This window comes from Pipra filicauda, unplaced genomic scaffold, assembly GCF_003945595.2.
Source record: "Pipra filicauda isolate LSUMZ 115617 unplaced genomic scaffold, ASM394559v2 scaffold347_size1265977_pilon, whole genome shotgun sequence".
NCBI classification, from domain to species: Eukaryota; Metazoa; Chordata; class Aves; order Passeriformes; family Pipridae; genus Pipra; species Pipra filicauda.
In genome coordinates this window covers 863,077-885,041 of record NW_024104473.1, presented here as the reverse complement: position 1 = coordinate 885,041, position 21,965 = coordinate 863,077, and the positions used below count along the sequence as shown (strand labels likewise).

Sequence of the window (21,965 nt, the reverse complement as noted above, 5' to 3'; positions counted from 1 at the left end):
GACTTGGGAGATTAAGTCCAACTGGTGTCATGTTAGTAGTGGACACATTTCCCAATACCCACTGATTCTGATAAGATATTCATTGCAAAGAAAACACCCCAAAGGTCACTATTTTTAAAACAAAAAGTTACCGTTTTCAGTTTGAATTCAAAATTTCATTATCTGATTTGATTTTAGTAGTTGAAGTTATCTCTAGGAATTGTCAAAACTAAAAATGTTATTGAAAGAAACCATCTGAATCAAGTGCAAATATTTTTTTTAACATCCCAAATATTTTTTTTAACAGTCAGTGACCTGAAAATCCATGTTTCACTCAGCGCCAGTTACCAATAATAATAAAGAAAGCAAAATATTTTTCTAGATTAGAAATACGAAATGCACAGGAATAATATCCAGTGATATCATCACATCCATTCCTTCATGTAAAGTCTGCCTCACTACCTTAATTTTCCTAGGAGCTTAATACATCCCTTGCACTATTAAGCAAAGGTCTTAAAGGGGGATTCTGCCAAGGTTCAGCTCTATTTCACTAGAAGACAAAAGGCCAAAATAAGCCCCAAAGATAATAAGGAATGTCATTCATAGGTGGGATGAAGGCTAAATTGCTCCACAGGCAAGCAGAGCTTTAGTTTGAAAGACAAGAGCAGGGTGTCATTATTTCACTCCAGTGTGATTCTGAGTGGCAGGAACAAGGCTGCTTCCACGTGCAGGTTAGGTGCAGTAAAGGGTGCTGATCCCTAAAAGGCAGCAAAGAAGGAATCATTTAAAAGACTGAAACTTTTAACTTGGACATTTTAAAATCAGAATACATCAGTTTGGGTTTAGGTGATTATTTCCATTTCAAAGTTCACCTGCATGGATTTTACAGGCTCAAACAAAACTTGTCAGTTCAACACAAGCCACTCATATTCTTTCTATTCTGTTTGTCTTGCCACAATTTTTGTTCAGGGTTCACAAGAACTGATCTCTTTATACAGGCCACCTAACCAAAAATGTTACATAGCTTTACATTCTTTAAACTTTCCATGTATTAAAATTAGTATTCATGCCATGGTCAATATGCTGTGAGTAAATAAAACCTGAAAATCTGAATGAACAGCCAAACTCCTGACCCTGCCTGCTCCAAATGCCCATCTCCTCCTCTACTCCCCCAAGCCAGCAACACATATATATCCATATATAACAGAAATAACACATATATATCCAGATATACAGAAAGACAAAAGGAATTTCCAAGTCCCCAGGACAACAAAATTCTTCCCCTGTTCTCCTCCTGACCTGGGTCTTCGGGTTTCCAGTGTTTTTCTTCCTGGCTGCTGTTGGTTTTGGCAAGAGCAGTAATACCACTAAGAACTTACAGACCCTCTGTTCCATTCCAAAACCAATTTAGCTAACTTAAACCATGAAAAAAACCCCTCACCTCCTTATCAGCTGGAATTTCCACTAGTGCCCGAGGGACAGAGGAAACCACGGAGCACACTACAACCCAGCAGGAAATATTTCTGACCATGATTAATGCTTCCTTTAGCAGTGGAACAGAATCTTTGCAGATCTTTGGGGATCCTTGGAAGAGTTCCATTTACTACTCTCCAGGCCATATTTTGCTGTGAAAACCTTATTACACAACAGAAGCATTAACAGATTCAGAGTAAAATAAGAAAAGATGTATTATCCTAAAGATTTGGAGAACAGGGAGGGGAAAAGTTAAGAAAGGCACACAGGGTTTTCCTTTCACTCCATGTGATTATGTTGTGATAATGCCCGTTACAGACCTGTCCATCACTCGTGGGCTCAGGTCAGAGGAGCTCTCTGACCCGACCAGCTGGGTGACACAAGCCAAACAATGACAAATTCAGCCTCAGTTGCTCTTGCCAGAAGGATCTCAGGGTTGCCTGTCGAGCAGCTACGAGACAACCACACTCTCTTTTTGTCCATCCTCTTTTTTTTTTTTTTTTTTTTTTTTTTGGCTAGGGAATTTCCAGGGATAGCTACAGAGCTCAGAAAGGCACAGTCTCTCACATGCAGAAAGGTGTCTTTTTTTGGCATTCCTTCCCACCTTTTAGAAGGTGTACTCATTCATACCTTGAACTACTTTGTTAGGAAGTACTTTAGAGCCCTACTCTGGCACAGTAAACCTGCCCTGCAAGGTTTCTGGGTAGAGACATCCCACAGCAGCAGGGGAGCCTTGCAACACCAGCCCTCAGATCCCATTGCCACTGGAGTCATTTGTGCCCTTTCGGTCACTGGGCAATGCCATGGCCACAGGCATCATGGAAGATGATGTTTTTATTGGAAATGACAGGATACTACCACCATTTTCAACTGGCTGAAACAGAGGCAGACTCACTCTGGAGTGCTGAAGACTCAGCAGTTAACAAAAGACATTTGACTGAGGATTCTGCTTAGTCTACAACTGGTCACCAAAAATACAAGGGCAGACTACAACCCCCTGTGAATTACAGAGAGGGCTTAAACCCAAGGTGACTCAGGAAAAATTAAGATGGTATGCAATTTATCCCAAACAGAATTTGGCTTGTGCCATGACATTTTTTTCCTTATGCCACTGACTGAGCTTCTATAATATCTCATCCCCAAAGCCAGAACGCCTCCCAGAGCAGCACTATCACACCCTCCCCCCCAGACCCTGATGGGTCAGTGATTCAGCAGTGACTCAGCGGGAGCAGGGCCACGGACTGAACCACTTGGTGTCATTTCTCATTGCCTTTCAACGTCTCCCGTCCAAGGGGTGACACAGTCCAACCTGTTAAGCTAACGAGAGCTGACAAGATCCCAGCCTGAGAAGAATACAACATACAGAACAATAGATGCTCAGCCTGGTTCTCTTCAGCTCCAAGCAGCACAGGAACCTTTTGTTTTAGCAGCTGATGAGACACACACAAGGAGTTGCAGAGAGTCACTCAAGCGTGCTTACTTTTGTTTCTGCTCACTCCTTTCTCCAGCTTCCACTGGTGAGCCCGTGGCTCACTCTCCATCAATCTCCATCAAACACTGATACAAGCCATAAAAAGCCCATGTCCCTGGTACGCAGGGAAACCTCAACACAGTTCTTTACTAACATCCAGTGCCTGACTAAGTAACAGCCAGCCTTCAGGGAAGCACAGATGAAAGTCCTCCCTGCATATTTTTCTGTATAGCACCGGTCTCTTAGAAAACTTGGATGTTCTATGTACAGGTTTCTCAGCCCAGACTGTACAGAGCACAGTCTCCCCACAGCCTTGCTGCCCTTCAACACTGACCATGGGGAAATAGAGACTGAAGCACCAGCAGTTCTCATGTCTGAGGTTTTCCAGGTGAAGACAGAGGTGCTGCTGGTAGCTCTCATGTTGTTACATCAGAGACAGACTCGGGAAGAAGTGCAAGTACTCCTTTTCCCAAAGTAGAAGGAACTGCTAACCAATTGGAAATCCCAAGTTTTCCACCTGGGAAGGTGTGTTGCTGAGGGTGGCCCCCGTAGAACAGCACAGAGGAGTGTGTGGGCCCCTGGGCCAAACACAACTGCCATTGACTAGAGCAAGAGTGGGGAGAGGCCTCAGGCTGGAAAAAGGGGCTGCTTTGCACTTTTGGGCAAGGATAGGCAGGGAGTCCCTCCCTCCTGTGTTTGTGGCTGTGTTTTTGGGCTGACAAAAAGGGTAAGTTGCCCCTGATGAAGCTGTGATGGAAAACTAATCCTCTCCAACAATAGCTCAGTGCTAAGAAACATCCATGGGGCTGGGCAGGAGAGAAAGCAAAGACCCTTTCCAAGGGCATTTGTTTCTCCATCAGTCTTTTGTGGTGTCTCTCCCTCTCACCCACCTCCTTCCCTGCTTGGTTATTCCAGCAGTAGTTTGCACAGGCTGTTTGCAGAGACAGAACAACAACAGAGGTCTGCTTGGACAGCCAGCAGAAACCTCTTAGCTTGAGATCACAAATGTGCAGAATCCCCAAAGAACAAAAATGTTTGAGCTTGCCTCCCCAAAAGTGTTGTATTCATTGACTTGCAAGCAGGGGGAGCAGCCGTAGCAATTTAACCTAGGGAAGAGTGCCAACAACTTATTTAATTGCAGAGTTTGTGCCAACAACCCCACAATACAACTATTAATACAAGTCTGCAGTACAAGACTAATTCTACTAACCTTTTGCTGTTGCCTTATAGTCAGGTCAGCGGCTGCATCCCTTCTGTGCTGACACTATTCAACAAACACTGGCAACTGCTTTTAAGCCAACACGAAACGGAGCAGGGCAGGAGGGAGGGAAGTGTGGGACCATTGAGTAAATGAAGATTCCCCCCCCGGACCCCACCCCTCTCTGTCCAAATGTTTCACATTTCTTTCTCCATGTCATGCCTCTCTCTTGAAACTGGAAATGTGTCCTGCCATGTATTTGCTCCTGGAAAACAGCCAGATCTTTGGTCCGAATTCCATCAGCTCATTTCCCAGTTTCTATGAGACTGCATTTGAGAAATGTGGGTCTCTCTCAGTCCGTTGGCAAGGCTGATCATCAATCATGTATGAAAACATGAGGTCTGACATTGGGGACCAATCCACTTTTGTAAATGAAGCATTCCTTTAAAGAATACATATTTTTACAGAAAAATAAAAAAATCAGAAATAATGGATCCAGCACTACTGCAAGTTTTCAAGGGCACGATTATTCCAGCGATTATGTCCCATTGTAAACAGCTTAAAAGCCAACATGAAAAAATGCATAAACCCCAAGCAACATCATTGTTGTATGAGGTAGTAAATTCCCTGGTGCAGTTGCAGACTCATTCTTGCTTCACTCTTCACCCATTCCCACATTTGGGGTTTTATATTCACATCTTGTGACTGCATCACAACTATAAATTCCAGCCACCTGGGAGCACATTTTTTTATTACACTCATAAACAGCATAAAAGGGTTGTAGCTTTTAACTGTGTCCTGCTGGCACTGCCACGATAGAAAAAATAAATACTGCTTGCAAGCTGACGGAAAACCAGGAAAATACTTCCCTATGGCTACAGTGGACACTTTCTCAGGAAGTCAGTAGCTCTCTACAGGTGTTGGGAAATTTTCTGGCCCTGCTGATGCTACAAAGCAATTCCCAGAAAACTTCAGCTCACAAATTGTACCTCTGCACGTCAAGCCGTGTCCAGGCAAGGACCCGCTCCTGACAGTGGCTGTTAAAGCCGGTATCTCTTGGATCTCTGCTGGCTGGGGCTGCAAACATCGGAAGGGCGGATATGGGCAGGACATGGGTGCTTACAGCATCACTGCAGAATGTGTGACAGAGGCCCGGTACAACACCGAGCTGGAGCATTTGTCAGCCAAACTCCTCATTCAGCCCTGCATTGGAAAATCCCCATTCTTGAGGGAGAATAGGGAATGGCTTTCAGGCTGGCAGATTATCTGGAGAGGTCTGTGGGAACTGCAAAACACTGCACCTGCCTGAAAAATGGCACCAGCTCAGCACAAGACGTTTCCAGAGGGGAAAGTTAATATATGGGAGGAATGCACATAAATCCTGTTATTTCTTAATGGGATTTGGGAGCTTATTTCTCACCCCGTGCTTTGAAATGTATCCCACAGCCTATTTCTATTAATGAATTTAAGCACAGTGATTTTCTTATCAGCAGGAATCATTCTTCACTGGGGTTTGATTTTTTTTCTGGTGGGATTTTTTAATGCAAGTGTGAAAAATTAATATTATGCTTGAATACCAGATAGGATGTTAACAAGCTGTGTCCTGGATAAGCTGCTCTTGTTCTGTTCCTGTTGTCCTTTTCCTAATTTCAGTTGACCAGGAAACCTGGAATCAATAATTTGTTGGGGTTTTTTTTAAGATTTAGGCAGTGTCTGGCTGAAAACAGGAAGACCAGAAGTCTATTTCCAGTTCAGTCCTGAGAATGAGCTGACACAAACCTTCTCTTACTTAAAACAAACAACACTTGGGAAGAGGTTTTCTCCACCCCTCAGGTGTACTCCGCTGGGACTGATGGGTGCCAACATCTTTCAGCGTTTCCTGACACTGTCCTTGGATGCTCTCTGCTGCCACCGGATGGGGATCCGCTCAAGGCTTTGGAAGCACACAAATGAGCGACAGAGATTTTGTACTTTACCTGTCTATTTTCAAATGCCTCTGGACTTTGTTTCTTTGACTAATAATGTTTGTTGGAAAGCAAATTACAGTTCCTCTCATTTTCACTTTCAAAGATCCCTCCCAAGTCTGAGTAGTTCACAGAATATTCTGAGTTGGGGGGATCCACAGGGGTCGTCGAGTCCGACTCCTGGCTCTGCACAGGACAACACAACAATCCCATCACGTCCCTGAGAGTGTTGTCCAAACACTATTTGAATTCTGACAGGTTTGGGGCCATGACCACTGCCCTGGGGAGCCTGTTCAGTGCCCGACCACCCTCTGGGGGAAGAGCCTTTTCCTAATGTCCAACCAAACCCTGCCCTGACACTGGGGAAGTCCTGTCACTGGTCAAATAGTTCCTGCATAATAGATCCATACTGGATTCATGCTCCACAATTTTGAGCTCCATCACCAGATCCTGAAGGCAAACACCAATGAAATTTGGGATGGGATCACCTCAGCTCCAGCTCTATTACTGATGATGGGTTTTCTTCTGCCTTGGGCTTCCAAGAAGCATGGGAAAGGTGGAATTTCACAAGCAATCATCTATTCTGCACAAGCACTGATTTAAAGAGTAAGTTCCCTGAGACTCATTTTAGGATCAGTGTAAACCTGAACTCTGGTTATACCTGCTACAGCCAAGCAAACAAGGGTACATGGCATTTTTCTGTCTAATCTTTCATGTAAGCTAAAGCCAGAGCAGGATTTATGAAGGCTCCATTTCCCGACCCTAAGGATTACACGTTGTGTTTAATCACACAGGATTCCTCTCTGTCCAGATATTTCTTCTCTTACACCTTTTTATGACTTTGAAGGACATGACACTGTAACTCCTGTGGCTGCAACGCAGTGGTGAAGACCTGACCTTTCAGGTGGATTTGGGACCAAACTTCGCAGGTAGGGTTGATCTCTGGTGCGTGACTGGTCAGCTGGAGAGTGGCCCCTCTCCCCACCCCTTCTCAGCACAGAGGGATGATTTTTTTCCCCCTTTCCTTCCACGTGCACTTTCGTAAAAGCGGCATCACAGAGTTGCCTGTGCACCTTGGGACTCACCCCTGCTGATCTGCGTTGGGAAGGACAAGCAAGATATTCCCTGTAGCCGGGCTCATCGTGATCCAGCCCAGCCCAGCCCAGCCAGCACTGCCCCTTCAGGTGTCTGAGAGCTGCCCCTGACCCTGCTGGGGCAGCAGCAGTGCCCAGCACGGCCCTGCTCACGTCAGGCAGGCGGTTTGTCCGCGGTTGCTAATTCAGTGCTGTGGAAGGGAACAGAAGTCTTTTTGTGCCGGGGAACGCTCGGCAGCCTAATGGAGGGGCTGACAATAGAAGCCTTTTCATCCAGCAACTCCCTGGCTTTAAGAGAAGGTAGGCGATCCTGTCCCTTGTGCTGGGATCAGCAGTCTTTGGAGAGGCCCTAAGCTGAGCCCTGAGAAACCAGGAAGAGTGGTGAGGAACTGCCTCTGCTTTCTGAAGCAATTACAGTGCCAGTTCCCTGTCTGCAGCATCCAGATTCCCACGTTGTCTGGGATCAGGCATCTGCCTCTAAGCTGATGTAGTTAAATAGTAAGAGATCAGCACTCAGGCTATTCTTATAGACTATTCTTATTCTGTTCTTCCACAAAACCCTGACATTTCTAAGGCCACAGCATCCACATCTCTGGCCCTAAATGCATAGCCAGGGCAGAGATTGCTCTGCAAGAAGGCGTGAGCATAACAATGGCTTTGAAAGGGAAACTTTCACCAGCCCACTCCAAGGACATGGGAAGATAAAGAGTGAAAAGGGGTGGTTCTTTTAAACATTAACAACACAGAGGCCCCAAGCTATTCTTCAGCAGTGGGGAGAAAAATAAAGTCCATACTGACAAGAACAAGGGTGGAAATGTTCAAAGAAAAAAAAACTAAAAAAAATAATAAGAGGAGAAGTCACCAGTTTCATGGTCACCAGTTTCTGGCTCAGTTTCATGTCCTCATGTCCAAGCCAATAAGTCTCTCATTACTCTGCCAGCTCCAGAGAAGCCTCTCTGATGTGAGCACTGGCTGTGGTTTTTGTGCCTGCAGCCCTACAAAAAGGGTAACAGTTCCTAAACTGCCATTTGTCACACCAAGGGATACAGGGAACAGGTGCAAAGAAACTTTGCCTGTTAGTGCATAAGATAATTTAATTTTGTCCATGGAGACTCAGGGCATACAAGTGGAGAAATCAATGGGCTCCTGGTACTGGGAGAACGCTGATTCCCAGTGTTTTGGTCAGGGACAGGGCCAAGCGTCTGTGGATCACCTGGGTACAGAAGGGCCTTTTTGGTTTTGTGTTGTCAAGAATGGAGGAACAATTCTCATTATGTGTCAGTAAGTGCTCTGTGAGCTCCCTCAAGTGAGGTGAACAAGACATCATAACCAAAAAGAGTAGTAGCACAGGCATGGGAGGCTTGTGGAAGGATCCAGCTCCTGCAAGCACTGACTGCTCTTCATTGCAGCAGAGGTTGGATCAGGCTCCTGACAAGGTTTAAACACCTCATGAGAATTCCAGATTCTTTCTCAGGCTCTGTCCCAAACTGTTCCCATTATTATTAAACTTTTATTGCTTCCTACATCCCTGCTGAGAGGTAAACCTCAGAGTTTGGCATGAGGTCCCTGTAAATGCCCTGCCCTTTTGAGTGAAGGGAACCCATGAACTCCAGCACAGCATGTGCGAAGAGTTCCCACACAGCCACTGTCCCAGAGAGAGAACGCTTCGGATGCTTTAATTCCTAGACAAGAGAAACAGCTCCTTTGTTAGCATTGTCAACATGGAGCTCAAAATAAAAGGGCATTTCAGAGGCCTCTACAACAGCTAGAACTATTCCAAAGGTTGGTGTGTAACAAGGAGAAACAGACTACAGAAATACCTCACCTGGCTCGAAAATAGTTGAGATCGATTAGCATGAATTGCCTGAAGTTAAAAAATGTTAGAGAAAATTGAGAGGGCATGAACACTTCTGTTACATTTTTGTCCTTACTGCCTAGAACGGTCAGGGCTTTCGTTTTTGCAATACTGATCTTACAGCCCCGGGTGAGCCAAAAAAGTAATTTTTGAAACAGAGATGTAGGCTTGCTTCTGGATATTATCATGGTTTTGAGGCCCCAGTAAATTGGATTCTAATTAAACACTCGGTATCACCTGCAATCACTTTTGCATCTCTCATGGAAGTTCCAGTTCCAGGTGAAGAAACTGCTTGTTTAATGAGATTTCCACTGTGAGCAAATCTCTTCCATTCCTTCCCTTCTGGTACCACCCCTTTTCTCTCTCTATCTTCCCATATCCTTGGAGTGGGCTGGTGAAGGTTTCCCTTTCAAAGCCATTGTTATGCTCACGCCTTCTTGCAGAGCAATCTCTGCCCTGGTTATTCATTTAGGGCCAGAGATGTGGATGCTGTGGCCTTAGAACCAAATGTTGGGAGGGTTGCACCAAGCTTATTTCTGAGGCTCCCTGACAAACCTGTGCTTAGGTGGCAGACCAGGAACACCACACAGGATCCTAAAGCACTGTGGCCCCAAGGCAGCTCCAGGAGACAAAGGAAACTTTGAAAGGAAAGGAAACTTCCTTATGTTCCCATAATGTTCCCAAGATGGCTCAGTCCAGCTCCAGGACAGTCAACACCCTGAGCTCCTGTTTTGCTGACACATTGTCAGCATTTCCAAATTTCTTTTCATTGAAAATCAGTATGTTCTTTTAAATGTCCTGTACAGCCAGAACCATAACATATTATAATTCTACAGCTTCACATGATGAGTTGTTCCAGTCAGTCCAGAAACAAGATAGAAAAAATTTGATAAGAGGGAACGTCAAAGCACCTTCCCACATGGAGAAGGGAAACTATGGGTTGGATGTTATAAATTTATGGTCTGCTCTCACCTCCAGCAAAATAAATTAGGAAGAGACCTGCGTTAAGGACTTACCTGCCATGGAACTGTTTCAATATAGGTTTGTCTTTCCACGGGGATGGAAAAAAGAAGAGCATGAGCATAAAAAGGTCGTGTGTTTTAAAGACTGGAATTCACATCAGCTGCACAACCAACATTTCTGACAAGTTGAGTTAGGCTGGGCTGCATGATGTGCTGAGCACCATGGCTGAGCCAGCAAAGCTTGACTAGTGTGTTGAACTGGGAGTTTGCCCCTCTGTGCACTCAACCACATCCCCCCCACCCCCCCAAAAAAATCAGCCTGTCCTGTCGCACAGGGCACAGCAATACGTCTGTATAGCAAAGGGAATTGGACTGAAAGGCAGTAAATAACTTGTTCTGATTTTGAAGGCAGTGCTAAAAAAAATATACACTAAAAAGCATAAAAAGGTAAAGCTTTGGTAGTTGGATGTCTGAACCAGCACTTTCTACCAGCTGAGAGTACAGGTCTGGCTTTTGCACTTACACTCCCAAATGTTGCTTCTCTTGCTTTTGGGTAAATTCTTGGCATGTTATTGATGGAAAAATGTGCCTTTCCAAAAAACTGTACAGGGCTGTGAGAACTAGTTTTTGGCATGTGGGCCTTTTGTAAATTCACTTCTTCATTTTGAACTTCTATCGCAGCCTTTGGTCTGAAGATGAGACACAATACTCGTGGATCCCAAATGAGCAGCAGTTCCAGATGGCTAGAAAGAACTACTGTATTCAAAGAGATCTGTTATCTGTCTGCTATTCGATAACAATACATCAGTGTTACTTTGTTTTAAGTCGTGTTGCAAGCTTTCATGGGCACCAGTTTAGTTATTTGCTGAAATGTGCAATTTTCTTTACTGAGGCCATTTAACACCACTCTGTCAATGCAAACAGACAGTTAAGTGGACATAAACATAATGTATTTGCAAATGGGGAATGGGGAACTGAAACAGAAATAAAGCTTCTTAAGTGTGAATAATCAGAAATTAAAAACTGACATCCACGTTTTCTGATATTTCCATGTAATGTTATATAGAACTGTTAGTGGATCATCCCCAGTGTGTGCCTGCATGAGCAGTGTGATCTTCAGTGGTTCCTTTCAACCCGAAACCATTCTATGATTCTCTAAGCGGTCTTGTACAGGATTTAACCTGTAACATAATTCAGTCTGTCTTTTCCCCACAGTTCCTCATTACTTCCCAGTACAATCAGGTGAAGAATACTGAATTAGCTAAATGACTAATATGCAATTAACTCTGAAGAGCTCATAGTGAATTCAAGCACAAGAGGAATTTCTCAGCTGAAACTGGAAAGCAGGAAACTGGAGCTGCCTGAATTCCAGAGAGCACAGCTTTCACATGCAGCCATTCTCCAGCTCTGCATCACCCATGCATGAATGAAACACTGAAATGTTGACACTGATAGCACAAACCAAGCAGGGGCTACAAGGAAAAAAAAAATAGGAAAACCCAACCAAAAAAACCCTCAGCCCATTTTTATAGTGTTGTTTCAGGGAAGGCAGGCACAAGTCATACAGCTCCCAGTGGCACTGTGCACACTCCAGGCATGTTTGACATTAAGGGGCCTGGTTGTTGTGGAAACCAAATCCCATAGATTAATTAATGTTCAGCAGCCAGAGCCATCTCTCGTCCTCTCCGACTCCCTGCCCCCAATTAAAAAAAAAAGGGGGAGGGATGGTGGTGCTTTTTACATCACAGAGGAATGTCTCAACAAAAAGAAAGTCTTTCCTCACAACTGCAGGACACTACCAGTAACAGTGAACAGCCTGTTTTAGTCCCTCATGTTTATAAAATGAAAATTATAACACCATTTTGCTGCCTGTGGCTATACCAAACTCTCTCCAAGAAGGCCCTGCAAGAAAGATATTAAGTGAAATTTCTAAAATCCCCTTATGATGAAAGGACTTTTATGGAAGTCCCCTGTTTTTACTTTTGACATGTAAATGCACTAATCACAACTAATTTATTTCAGTGACTGACAGTTCTTCATGGGACTGTGTTTGCACAGGGAGTTGCAATTGGATTTGAAACTAGAAAACACCACACAGACACCACAAGACAAATATGTTTATGACCCACTGGAAGCAAAATTTCAGAGTTACCTAAATCCTATTTTCAGAACAGTTTAAGGACCACAGGTCAAACAGATTTTAGATGTTCCTAGATTCGATTTGAGGCTTTTGAAAATCCGTTGTCTTTGGCATCTGCATCTTGAGGTACCTGGGCACTGAATCAGACCAGTTCTGATGACAATGAGGAATTCCTTCTCCCATTCTTTACCCCCTCAGAATATCCTTGTAAGCTATGCTACCAGTTGCCTGTTGGCAATACTCAATCATTAAATAATAAAAATCTTGGAGGTGTACCATACTTAATAGATATTTAGTAAGTAGAGAGTTATGTGGTGTGAGCAAAGCATTAACAGAGCACAATACGTACACTTACCCGATAGGTGCAAGTATTTACAATACTCTTTCACAGGTACACTTTTAATTAGCCAACATGTGATGTAAAACACTCGCTTTCTTCTCACTTCAGGAGCGGGGGGGATGGATTACTGACCGTGACTTCATGACACAAGTTCACCTCATAAGAGTGCCCTACTCCCTCCCATTCATAGCAGTGAAATAAATACAGGCAATTTCTGCAAGCCAAGATACTTCCCGTGGGACAAAACCTGCGACTGGGGAGTTAAACAACACTGAGAGCTCTCCCGTGTTTCTCAAACGTGCAGCTCCTAAGCAAACCTGCTGGCTTGAATAGGTGCTCAACACTTGTAAAACCCAAGCCAAATACAGCATGAAATATAACGTTTCAGTGTTAACTTTTACAGCTCTTGCCCTGTAAGTCGGGCACCGCTCCTAAGCTGGAAAATTCCCCACATGGAAAATCAGAAGGGTACCTTTGAGATGATTAATGGCTCGCCGTGCTCCAGCCCTCCTTTCAGCGTGAATCCCCATGGAGCGCCTCCGTGCAGCAGCGCCTCCAGGTAGATGTATCTTCCTTTGTGGGTAATGCTGCACTCTGAAGGTGAGATGCTGGTGTTAATATTGTCTAACATCCTCATCTGTCCTCATCACATACTCAGGCAAACGCAAAAACCCACTCAGGCAAGCACAGAACGACCGAGCTGCAAATTAAGCTCCCCAGAAGCCCCGCCACGAGTCATCCCTGAATGCATGAAACGAGAGCAGCCTGAGATGGAAAGTTTTTCTTCAGAGCGAGAGTCCAAGGTGATGGGCTAAAAACATTCCCATGCACATTGCAGCACGCTGCTTCTCCCTCAGGATCGCGACGTTTTACTGCCGCTTCGGCACCGTGCTTTCCCCTTTGCCAGGTACTCTGGGCATGACAGCCTTGTAAAGATTTCTCTTCCTGTCTCCAGTAGATCAAACTTGTGCTTTTAAGGATGTGGGGGAAAAAAAAGAAAAAAAAAGAAAGAAAAAAAAAAGACCAAAAAAAAAGTTTATAGATTTAAAAGCCCCTGGGCAGCAAATTGCCAAAATCCAAACGAATGCTTCATTTGTGATTGATTATCAGTCTTTTCTTCCTTTCTGCCTGCGATTTACCATTACAATGGCCTTTTTGCCTCAGCCCACTGCACTAAAAGAATGGAAGCGTCTTCTCCCTCTCGAGCTCTCAGTTACTCTGTTCGCTTACTTCACAATTTTCTGACTTGTCAAAAAGAAAAAAAAAAAACAACAGGCTGGGGGAGGAGGAGAGAGAAAAGCCCATTCCTAAAACCCTTTGGCGGGGTTTAAAATGTGAAATAATTCCATACTTATTGGATTAAAAAGGGGGGGGGAAAGGCTATCAGGAAAGCTGGAGAAGCAGGTGGAATGAATCCTTTGGGAAAAACATTAGGATGAAAACTGAACCCTTTTCATTTTCGGTGCTCTCCCTGATGAGCTGCCAGAGCTGCAGCAGCTACTGCTGCTCTGAGGGAGGGTGAGGAAGTGAGAGGGGGGGAGAGAGAGAGAGAGAGAGAGAGAGAGAGAGAGAGAGGTGGATTAAGGCAAGTAAGGCAGCGCTGCCCAATTGTGCACACCAAGCATGCAATTATAAAATGCAGTGTGCAAAGCTGGGGCTCACCCTTTTATTATGCCCCCGGAAACCACCATCTTTCTATTGTGCTTGCCAAGGAATTGTAACAATCCAAACTGCCAGTTGCTGAAAACACAATGGACCTGTTCCAAACCAGCTCAGTGGAGCACTGCTAATAATTCTGCTCTCATAAAGCACTTTTCCTCCACATGGAGCCCAACAGCTTCCATGGACATATTTCTTTTCCTCATTTACATTGCTAGAAAAGGTCAATGCTTTCCTAAATACATGGAAAAAGAAATAACACTAAGAACTCGGGATACTTTTATTAATGTAGGCAGTTGACTCCTGTAGAACGTATCCATGTGTGTGCATCTGTTCTTGCATATATGCACATAGGCTTAGGGATTTGACTCATTGTGTCACATCTGAAGGTGTTCAAAACCTTTCCTGACTTTAATTGGACCTGGAACAGGACAATAGAGAGAGGAGCACAGAGCTCACTCCCTTTCCTGCTGGCATAGCTGAGGAAACACATAGTAGTGCCTCTGCCTCTAAGGCACCTGCACTTTTGATCTTACAGTGCCTGGGATGTGCATTATTTCTCCTTCGGGCTGTGGAGATCTTGTGTTACAAAACCTGAAAGAACTGCGGGGAGAAAAGCTTTGAAGCCAGGATTTTAACCCCAGAAATCTTTGCATTTGTTCATGCTGCCCCGTTCCCACTCCCTTTAAGATGCTACAGGTTCCCAGAGCCTTCTATTTGCCCCACATGTCCCAGCTCTCATTCCCAATAGCCATGAAGAGGAATGCAGGAAAGAGGCCCCTCGCTTTATTTTTCATGGTAGATGATCCTCAATCCTTGCTTATACTGAGCTTTGTCCCCTCCACTTCCCTCCCAGGGGCTGAGTTTTCATTAGCCTCACATCCTGGTCAGGCTCACGGATTGCTATTATCCAGAACTCACCCTTTAGCCTGACTCAAATCAGATTTCTGTGGTCTTACACTCCTAAGGTTTCACTGTAAAAACCCTCATTCCAAGGCACCACAAAGAGCAATTCATTCCCATCCTCTCCACGGCCCTTCCAGAGACAGGCGAGGGCTCTGGGAGCTCTCCTGGGGCTGTACCTCCTCCTCTCCATAGCCAGCAGGACTAGTTAAGGCTGTGGAAGAACACACCAGCCTGTTAACAAGCCAAGGCACTTCTTTGGATTACATCCATTTCCCATACGAAACATTGGTCACTACACCTGTCTGCAGACTCCAGGTTTCCAGTAAGAGCTGACACTGTCAGTCCTGTGTCTGATGATTAACAGCTATCGAAATATTTCTGAGGTACAGTTTTTTGTCTCCTCCAGCATTGTGATTAAGTTCAGGTGCTGAATCCAACATCATTTTTGCCATGAACTTCATTAAATTTATCGCCATGGCAATCACATCATTTTCTCCCCTTCCAAGAAACAGATTTCAGTGCTGAATACAACTAAAGCAAAATCGTCATGCTCTTACCAAACAATTCAAAGTATTAAATGCAAACCTTTTTTTCTTTTTTAAAATCTTGCCTCTGCCAAGAACCTCAAATAGCTTGAGTACCTTAGCACTGTTTGCTACGTGAAAGGAATTCTTTTACGAGGAGTACCTCTAAGGACAGAGCTGAGATACTTTCTGTTGAGGGGCAACAGAACAGACCTGGGCTCAGAAAAGTGCTTTCCACACAGAGTAATATATTCCAATTGAAATTTTGCATTGTTGCAGTGTAAGAGAAAATAAATTTGGAGCAGTTGTTAGAACCCTTTCCCTCATCAAGCACCACGCTGCTAAAGCAAGAGAAATGACCACTGTTTTCACTCGTCAGAGTTCACAATGCACAGAGAGCATTTATCATCAATAAAGGCACTGCCTCCTTGCTGGCAGTTGCTCTGACTTTTCCTAAACGCTTTCGCATAATATTTCTTTTGCGAATAAAGTTCAGTGAAGCAACACTGCCCCCATCTGCTGAAACCAGAAATTGTTACAGTTTAAGTCGATCGATCTAAATGCAAACGTTTCATCAGTTAATAGGCATTTGCTATGCTTTTCCCGTTCAAAAATGAAGCAGATTCTTTCCTGAGTATTCAGAGTGGCGTTACTGTTTTTTCCTGGGTCCCTGAGCTGGCAAGTCATTAAGTCAGACTAAAAGTAAACCCAGAAATCAAAGACAGGAAATTCAGCTCCTAAACTTTGTACACATCTCTTAATGCCTGTTTGTCAGGGGAATTAAATATTAGGCTTAGTTTAAATCTGCCTGCTGCTTGGCTGTATCTGATAAGTTCAGAGGAAGCAAATTCACAATTTATCTTTAAAGAGAATTCTTATAAAATAATGTGGGTCCTCGTACCTTTCACAAACGCAGCCAAGGGGTGACTGGCCCATGGTCATACAGGCGGCGTGAAAAGGCTGACAAAGGAAAAAAGTGCTTCTTTTTCCTTGCTCACTGGTTTTCTCACAGAAGAACTTCACTTTTTCTTCTAGGCAGGGCTCTGTGTAAGCTGAGGAGCGTCAGGAATTTTAAATAATAGACATCCTTCAGGCACCAGTGGGCCCAGCTTCTTCCTCTGCCCTGGAGTCCCGAAGCCATTCACCTAAATCTGCAGGAGGATGGAACAGAACAGTAGTGTCAGAAGACACAGCTCTCCTGGATCAGCTCAAGATCCCTACGGAAGTGAATCATTTCCTCTTGGGATAACAATTCTCCTGAAGGTTTATTATATTAAAAAATTAGAAATTAATTAATAGAATATAAGGCTTTCCTATACTTACTTCCGATCAGCTTGAGCTGACTCTAAGACATCCATTCCCTCAGCTCTGGAGAATGTCAGTCTGGCATCTAAAAGAAGAAATTCAGGCCACAGAATAAGCTTGTTTTTCTGGACAGGCCTCAGATAAAAATATGAAAGATCAGACAGAGAAAAGGAAAGAGAGAGATCTGAGAGTGAAAGAACAAAGCTGAGAAACAGAAGTAAGCTGCAAAATCAGTGAATCCACATCCATTTCTGTGTTGGAAAATGCACTTGCCTTTAAGTCTGAAAAGGAAGAATTTTCTTTGGAGAACATAAAAGAGTCTCTCCACGTAATATTGCCTCCAGCACAGAACAGCTCTGGGTCCCTCAGCTCCTCAAAGCAAACTGAAAAGCAGCAAGCCAAGGTGAGGAATAGATCCGTCCCTCTAGGAAGAGCACAGGCGCTGTCACAACCGAAGGAGGTGAACTCAGGGCATCTGAACTCACAGCTGGTTTCCTCTCTGCATCTGATGCCATCACCCTGCTGAAAATAGGGTTTGAATCAGGAACCAGGAATCAAAACAAGAGTCATCACAGTACAACACCACAATCCTACAGTGTTCCCACCCCAAACAGGATGATTACAAAACAGTTCAAGCCATTATTAAAGCTTTTAACCAATTCTGAAGTGTCTGGTGGGTATGGGCCAGGTATTTCAGTACTCTGCTGGCATAAATTACTCCAATCCCTCCCTCTGAAGCTCTATCCCCTCTGCACACCTCATAGTCCTCTCTCTGGGGAGAGTGGATTAGTTTAAACGCAAGAAGTCTATATTTGCATCTTGCTGGCAAACCTGTGATGATTTCAGATTTTTCTTCTCGGAAGTACTCCCAAACAGGAGGAAAGTTATTCAGGAATTTGGTCCTAAGAGAGTTACTCTGTCCCCAGGTTGTAACTGCTGTTTCAGGGGGAAGCAGCAAAGAGACTGGGGTGCTCCAGACCAGGACTCCCAGGAAATATGGGACAAAAAAAAAGTCACCTGCAGCCAGGACAGGTGGTGTTCCGCAGAAAGCACCTTGCCAGGGCCCTGATGGGGAAAAGGTATCAAGTTCCCCGCTGAAGCCAGACTTTGGATGACACTTCGGGGATGAATCCAACCCTGAACGCGGCGTTTATTGGCTCTCCCTCAAGCACATGATCGGCTCCTGAGGGAGGAGTCTGTTCCCGAGGTTACGTAGGCGGGCAGAGGGGTTGGGGTAAGGAGCAGGTGGTACCCAGCGGGGCTTGGGAAGTTGGATTCCCAGCTCACAGCACGGCAAAAGTAGGAGCGAATGCGGAGTGATCAGTGTCCCCCTCCCTTTCTCAGCCCTACAGCCAGGAGCAAAAGTTCAGTGCACCATCCAAAATACAGGAGAAACAAACCTCCAGCATTGCCTGCCAGAGGTAGGGGCTGGCCCCCTCGCAGGTGAGTCTTCATGCTTTGTTTACACCTGAGACCGTTGGATATTGTAGAGCGAATTTACCTATAAACTCATTTGCCTCTTTCCTCTTTGGATAGGAGGGCGGTGCATTAAAAAGCCCTTTCCTCGAGCTGTTTTCCACTCGGGATAGCAGTGCAGCAAGAATGGAGACCTGAGGTCTGTTTTTAGCTGGTTAATTCTTACTTTTCTTTGCTCACTCTGAAGTAGGCCGTGTAAAACCACTCTTCTCCTTTGGTGTGTCTTTTAGCACCAGGAGAATGGATTCCCTCTCTTGTAAATTAAGTTGGCGTGTTATCCTTGAGGAACTGTTATGTGTTTTTCTTCTAATCACTTATTTAAATATATAAACATACTTGTCTGCCTCAGACATAAGCTCTCCAGCTCTGAGGATTTTTTTGTGGGCCCGGTTCATACACCTGCTCCGGAAAACTCGTGTCTGGGAGAAGCTGTTGCCTATTCTTTAGAATAACCTGAAAAGAGCAACAGCCTCCTGTGCGTTCATTCCTGAAATCAAGATCCAAAATGGGGCAGTCAGACACGTAATTTCCTTTGCCGAAGTGAAGCAATTGCCTCTTGACTCTGCACCCGCTCCCTCACCCTGAAAATACCAGCCAGAGGATCACTTTTGGGAACCCAAAAACATTTGATCTCTGAAGAGATTGGTTTAAAACCAAAAATATTTCAGTTTTTATTCCTGAACTGGATTTTGGAGAAGATGCTTTTGAATCTTTTGCTTTTGCCCTCTGACCTTTTCTGTGTCGGTAGGAAGCCTCCTCACCTCAATATCTGCCTTTAGTCAGCTCACGGTCACCCCCCACAAAATGTGCCACTTTGCCGGCCAAATATCACGAGGAAAATGACCCAGACTCCTCCCTGGCCCCGCGTAAAGGGGATTTTTATCTCCCGTCTCAAAGGGCATCATTAAAACACCTGGAATCCCAAACCACAACATGGTGCCCACCGCATGAGGGGAGGAGGGGCGGCCATTTTGGGGGCTGAGGGGCTCGGCGCCATCGCTTCCCCGTGCCACGCTGGGATGAAGCCGGAGCTCCGCGCAGCAGCGGGTGGCCGGCCCGGGATGGCCCCTTCCCGGGGGGGAAGGAGGCGGGAGGAGCGGCGAGGCGGTTCTCCTCCTCTCTGCGAGCCGTGTCGGCAGCAGCGCCCTGCTCGGAGGCGCGAACCCGCAGGGGCGCAGGTGTAGGGGTGTCATGGAGGACTGAGGGGCGCCCCGGCGGGTCCCTCGGTGCGCGCGGCGGGAAGGCGGGGGGGCGCAGGTGAGGGGTCGTGGTGGCCTGTCGATACATTCGTCTCAAAGCTGCCACCGACTAAGAGATTTCTCTTCTTTTTGTTTGTTTGTTTGTTTGTTTGTTTGTTTTTCCTACTTGTTTTCTTCTTCTTCTTTTTGTTTTCTTTCTTGTCTCTTTCTCGTCTTTATCTCGTCTCTTGTATCTTTTCCCGCCCCCCCCCCTTTTCCCTCCTCTTCTCCTCTTCTTTTTTTTTTTTTTTTTTTTTATTTTATTCTTTTCTCCTTTTCCCCCGAGGTAAAGGGTTCACAGACTTGTCCTCCAGGGGCTGTCAATAGCAGTCACGCTCCCCAAAAATCAAGCTGTCCAAGTCTACACTTTTAGCACCTCGGGTTCACCCCGGAATTAAGTTTTTCTTTTCTTTTGCCGTACCTCCGAAAGCACTTTTGTGAAAGGGGCAAAAGGCCCCCGTTGGTTTGGCTTTAGTCAAGCAGACTGAGATAACAGACAGCATTTGGAGATATAATCAAGGCAGACTTTTATGGAAATCTCATCTTCAGGGTTTCTCGTAAAAGACATTCTTTATTTGGAAACACCCTAGGAAAGTGGCATTGCATAAAGCTGCTTCTGGGTTCATCCCGACAAAACAAAGCAGAAGGCTTGAAAAGGGGGAGAAACTAGCGATACTTGTGAAAATTCAGAGATTTTACTGCCTAGGTGATTTTCCCCCCCAGAAGAGTGCTTGGTCTCAGTGATTTTTATATGCAGTTGTATGTCTAATATTTGAAAGTTTCCCTTACAGAAGGGCCGTTGATGAGTTTGAAAATTAATGGCCAGCTGAGAACAGGGATGGTGTTTTTCTCTAAAGCTTTGTTTTACTGATTCACTCAGACTGATGAATCAGACTGAAGTGTCACCTCACCACTGTGCTTATTACACCAGTGTGCAGTGGTAGATACACAGGAAAATGGTCAGGGAAAAGTGGGATTTTTGCATCTGAATCTCCTCATCTGTTTTTATCAGTAATGTTATAGAATGAAAACCCAGGTTTTTCGGGATGTGCTAATACGAAGGCAGGGATGTTTTCATGTGCTGTTCTGCAGGGAGGTGCTGGAAAGACAAGAGAGACTCCAAAACTCCATGAAGAAACCACCAGAGGCCCAGTGGAATCAGTGATGGATTCTTAGTGTCACAAGAAATCTTTACCAAGGGACAATATGCCCAGTGTGGGTAGGCATTTAACAGATTTCAGAACAAATTTTGGGAGTAATTTCCTGTAAACATTGCAGACTGTTATGTAATTTAGAAGGGTCCTGTTTGAGCAGCCTCTTTTTTTTGATTATGTATTCAATATTTTAATTTGTTGGGGTTTTTTCTCCTTTAGACCACTGAGCTATGTGAGCAACAGCAAATCCATCTAAGTCCTGCAGAGCAAACTGATGGAAGTGCAGTTGGAAAGGGATGCCCTTCTGGATACCAGGTATGAAGGCCAAGGCAGATTTGTATTATGGGGAGTGTCTGGGCTTTGAGAAGCACACAGGGAGAAACTTCCCTTCAGGAATAAGACTGTAGCATCTTGGTTTAGAAAACAACTTATTGTTTACTTGTAAAAACCAGCAGTTAAGCAACAGAAGTTCTATACCTATTAGGATAAAAATCCATGTGAATCCTGCTTTCTAATTTTTATATTTTTTTTTGGTTTCCAAATTCATACAAAAGGAATTGCAGAGCCAAGAGAATGAAAAATTACAGCTGAAAAATGCTATTTGAGAGCTGGAAGCTGCCAACCAGCTGCAGGAGGAGATGCTGAGGGAGGCTGAGAGCCAAACTGAGCATCTGAAAAAGATGGTCCACGGCCACAAGGAAGTACTTCTGGAATTACAGGGCATCCTAATGGACTAGAAAGGCAGCAGAGGCAGGAAACTCTGTGAGCACAAGAATATTACCAGCCTGCTCCTCCACAGCCTGAGCACAGCAACTGTCCATGTCCTGAAAGATTTAGACTCAGAGGTGTCATACCTCAAACAAAAGGTTGTCCTGGTATGTGAAGGAAGTGCTGATTTTCCTCCCAAAACTCAGTTTTCTGCTTTTTAGGAAATATTTTTGAGAACTCCCCGAGTTCCCTCCTAACCTGGCCTAAGGAAAGGGTTATGGCATAAAGAGGTGCAAATGCCACTTTGCAGTTCGGGTGGCAGGTGCTGGTACTCCAGCACTGATCCCAACTGGAAATTGGGCTGAAATCCCAACTGAAATCCCAACTGAAAAAGGAAGCAAATGACACTTTACAAGCTGTTGTTCACACTGCCTTTTCTTTAGGGGTTTGCCCTGTCATCTGTTCACGACAGGTGGAAGGACTTCGGTCACTGAGAAAAGGTTCACAGACCCAAAAAGA

General features: G+C 44.8%; 1 protein-coding gene and 1 long non-coding RNA gene across 2 annotated transcripts in view; one reads left to right on the top strand and one right to left on the bottom strand.

The window, feature by feature from the left end:
• The window catches only part of SHROOM3 (shroom family member 3), a 102,967-nt gene extending 89,854 nt beyond the window's left edge, over positions 1-13,113 (bottom strand). Inside the window, exon 1 of the mRNA XM_027741145.2 lies at positions 12,949-13,113. Coding sequence (XP_027596946.2) covers positions 12,949-13,113 — 165 coding nt within the window. The remainder of the gene's footprint in view (positions 1-12,948) is intronic.
• A 5,007-nt stretch (positions 13,114-18,120) lies between these two features.
• LOC113998448 lies at positions 18,121-21,326 on the top strand. Its single transcript, XR_005564667.1, has 5 exons — positions 18,121-18,313; positions 18,407-18,485; positions 20,677-20,803; positions 20,958-21,053; positions 21,293-21,326. It is a non-coding gene; the product is annotated as an uncharacterized LOC113998448 (long non-coding RNA).
• The last annotated feature ends 639 nt before the right edge of the window (positions 21,327-21,965 follow it).